Below are 2,500 nucleotides of genomic sequence, written 5' to 3'. Positions count from 1 at the left end.
CATGTAGCCCTCCTTCATGAAGTTGCGTGTGAGTTTGGGGATGAGCTGAGGGACACAGACGACACTCCCCTTAGCAACCACACCCCATAATAACAAGACACTCCCCTTAGAAACCACACCCCATAATAACACCATACTCCCCTTAGCAACCACACCCCATAATAACAAGACACTCCCCTTAGTAACCACACCCCATAATAACAAGACACTCCCCTTAGTAACCACGCCCCATAATATCACCATACTCCCCTTAGCAACCACACCCCATAATAACATCATAACCCCGTAGGCATCATCAATACGGCTTACTGATTGGCAGTTTGGGACATGTGAACAGCATGCGTATGTCTAACTAACAAGCTAACATGCATCTCTACGATAGCACTTCATGTCTGTTGTGTGTGTGTGTGTGTGTGTGTGTGTGTGTGTGTGTGTGTGTGTGTGTGTGTGTGTGTGTGTGTGTGTGTGTGTGTGTGTGTGTGTGTGTGTGTGTGTGTGTGTGTGTTTTGCAGCAGCTACTTGTATGTGTATGTCCGAGACAAATTTCCCTCGGAGCGAAATCACGAGTCTGCCCCCGAGTGCTTGGTGTACAATCCACCAATGTTGTACAATATGCCAATGTGTGGCATATTAGCTGGCCTCGGTCATACTTTAAGCGGAGATCATGCAAGATGAGATCCGTTTCTGCCCCCTATTTGTATAGATAGTAGGTAGGTGCTTTAAGCTATGCTCAAACTACACGACTATCGGCCCGATTCTCAGCTGAAAATGGCCCTTACGACAATCGTTACGTTACCCCCCAGGACCATCTTATGTGATTGTCTGGTAAGATTTCCTCGTCGTGGCCGACGTTCTAAGAGAGAACTTTGGCAGCTCAAAGAGTCGCAGATCGCAAGTCTTAGAAATCAAACACTGTTAGATATTTGCGACTGGAAAAAGAATTGCGACTGGAAATTGACATTTGTGATTCTCTTCTTGTGTGCGGCGTATCCTGATGTCAAAATCGGTTACAAAATTGGGAGTCGTGTAGTTTGAGCCTGGCTTTAGTTAAATGGAGGAGTAGGGGGAGGTGGGGGGACAATGTGGGCAGCCTTCGCGCATGGCAGGTGAAAGAGGGAGGTATTCAAATTTGTGTCTGTGTGTGTGTTGTAACTCACATCGGTGTCACTGGCCCCTGGAAAAGCCACTTGGTGGTAATGGAAGCGAGCTGCGCGGATAGCATTAAACCAGTCCACCATCTCCTACACACACGCACGCACACACACACACACAGACGCACACACACAGACGCACACGCACACGCACACACACACACAGATAGCATTAAACCAGTCCACCATCTCCTCTCCTACACACAAACACACACACACACACACACACACACACACACACACACACACACACACACACACACACACACACACACAGAGGTGTTTTCAGGACAAGTATTTTCTTCAGAAAAATCTGCAGTGTGAACACGATTAGGTGCAGGAACCGGCACTGGCACTGTTCTCAGTTACCTGAATGCACCAACTTGGATGTAGTAGCTGAATACAACCAGCAGATGGAGATAGGATGTCCACTGATAGCCAACAAAAGCATATGTGTGTGTGTGTGTACCTTACCGTCCTCATGATAAGTGAATATCTTTCCTGTGCTGTTGTCTCGTAGGTAGGTGATCTGTGTGTGTGTGTGTGTGTGTGTGTGTGTGTGTGTGTGTGTGTGTGTGTGTGTGTGTGTGTGTGTGTGTGTGTGTGTGTGTGTGTGTGTGTACCTTGCCGTCCTCATGGTAGGTGAAGATGTTGCGTGTGCTGTTGTCTCGGAGGTAGGTGATCTGCAGGCCGCAGGGGTTCCCAATCTTGGCCGGCTGAAATGTGGCGTTCAGGGTCTCGATCTTCATCACCGCCTTGGGCTCCTTGGCCTACACACACACACACACACACACACACACATATATATGAACACACACACACACACACACACACACACATACACACACTCAGCGCTCTGCAAACATGAAAGGTTTCCAAAAAGCCTTTTATTTGAATAATGTTTGATTTGAATAGTATTTGCTTTGCCATGGAACACTAGACACACAGGCAAATAAGGAATGGATGAAGAGAGAGAACAAATACATAAAAAGAAACAGAAAAGAAAGACACATGTACATGAAGCCTGCTCGTGTGTGTGTGTGTGTGTTGAGGGCTGTGTGTGTGTGTGTGTGTGTGTGTGTGTGTGTGTGTGTGTGTGTGTGTGTGTGTGTGTGTGTGTGTGTGTGTGTGTGTGTGTGTCCTCACGTCTTGTTGTTGTTGTACTTGAGGGCTGTGTGTGTGTGTGTGTGTGTGTGTGTGTGTGTGTGTGTGTGTGTGTGTGTGTGTGTGTGTGTGTGTGTGTGTGTGTGTGTGTGTGTGTGTGTGTGTGTGTCCTCACATCTTGCTTGTTGTAGTACTTGAGGGCTCCTTCTCTCTCCGTCAGGATAAACTTGCGACTCAGGAACTGG

At 47.5% G+C, this 2,500-nt stretch overlaps 1 protein-coding gene across 1 annotated transcript in view; it reads right to left on the bottom strand.

Annotated features, from left to right (window-relative positions):
- The window catches only part of LOC134462615 (arf-GAP with dual PH domain-containing protein 1-like), a 31,322-nt gene that overhangs the window by 4,286 nt on the left and 24,536 nt on the right, over window positions 1–2,500 (bottom strand). Inside the window, exons 5-8 of the mRNA XM_063215723.1 lie at window positions 2,431–2,500; window positions 1,775–1,921; window positions 1,158–1,241; window positions 1–45 (exon numbers count right to left, since the gene is read on the bottom strand). The exon at window positions 1–45 is cut by the window's left edge and continues 18 nt beyond it; the exon at window positions 2,431–2,500 is cut by the window's right edge and continues 43 nt beyond it. Coding sequence (XP_063071793.1) covers window positions 1–45; window positions 1,158–1,241; window positions 1,775–1,921; window positions 2,431–2,500 — 346 coding nt within the window. The remainder of the gene's footprint in view (window positions 46–1,157; window positions 1,242–1,774; window positions 1,922–2,430) is intronic.

Source organism: Engraulis encrasicolus, chromosome 2 (assembly GCF_034702125.1).
Source record: "Engraulis encrasicolus isolate BLACKSEA-1 chromosome 2, IST_EnEncr_1.0, whole genome shotgun sequence".
Classification (NCBI taxonomy): domain Eukaryota; kingdom Metazoa; phylum Chordata; class Actinopteri; order Clupeiformes; family Engraulidae; genus Engraulis; species Engraulis encrasicolus.
This window is presented reverse-complemented; position numbering and strand designations above follow the sequence as displayed.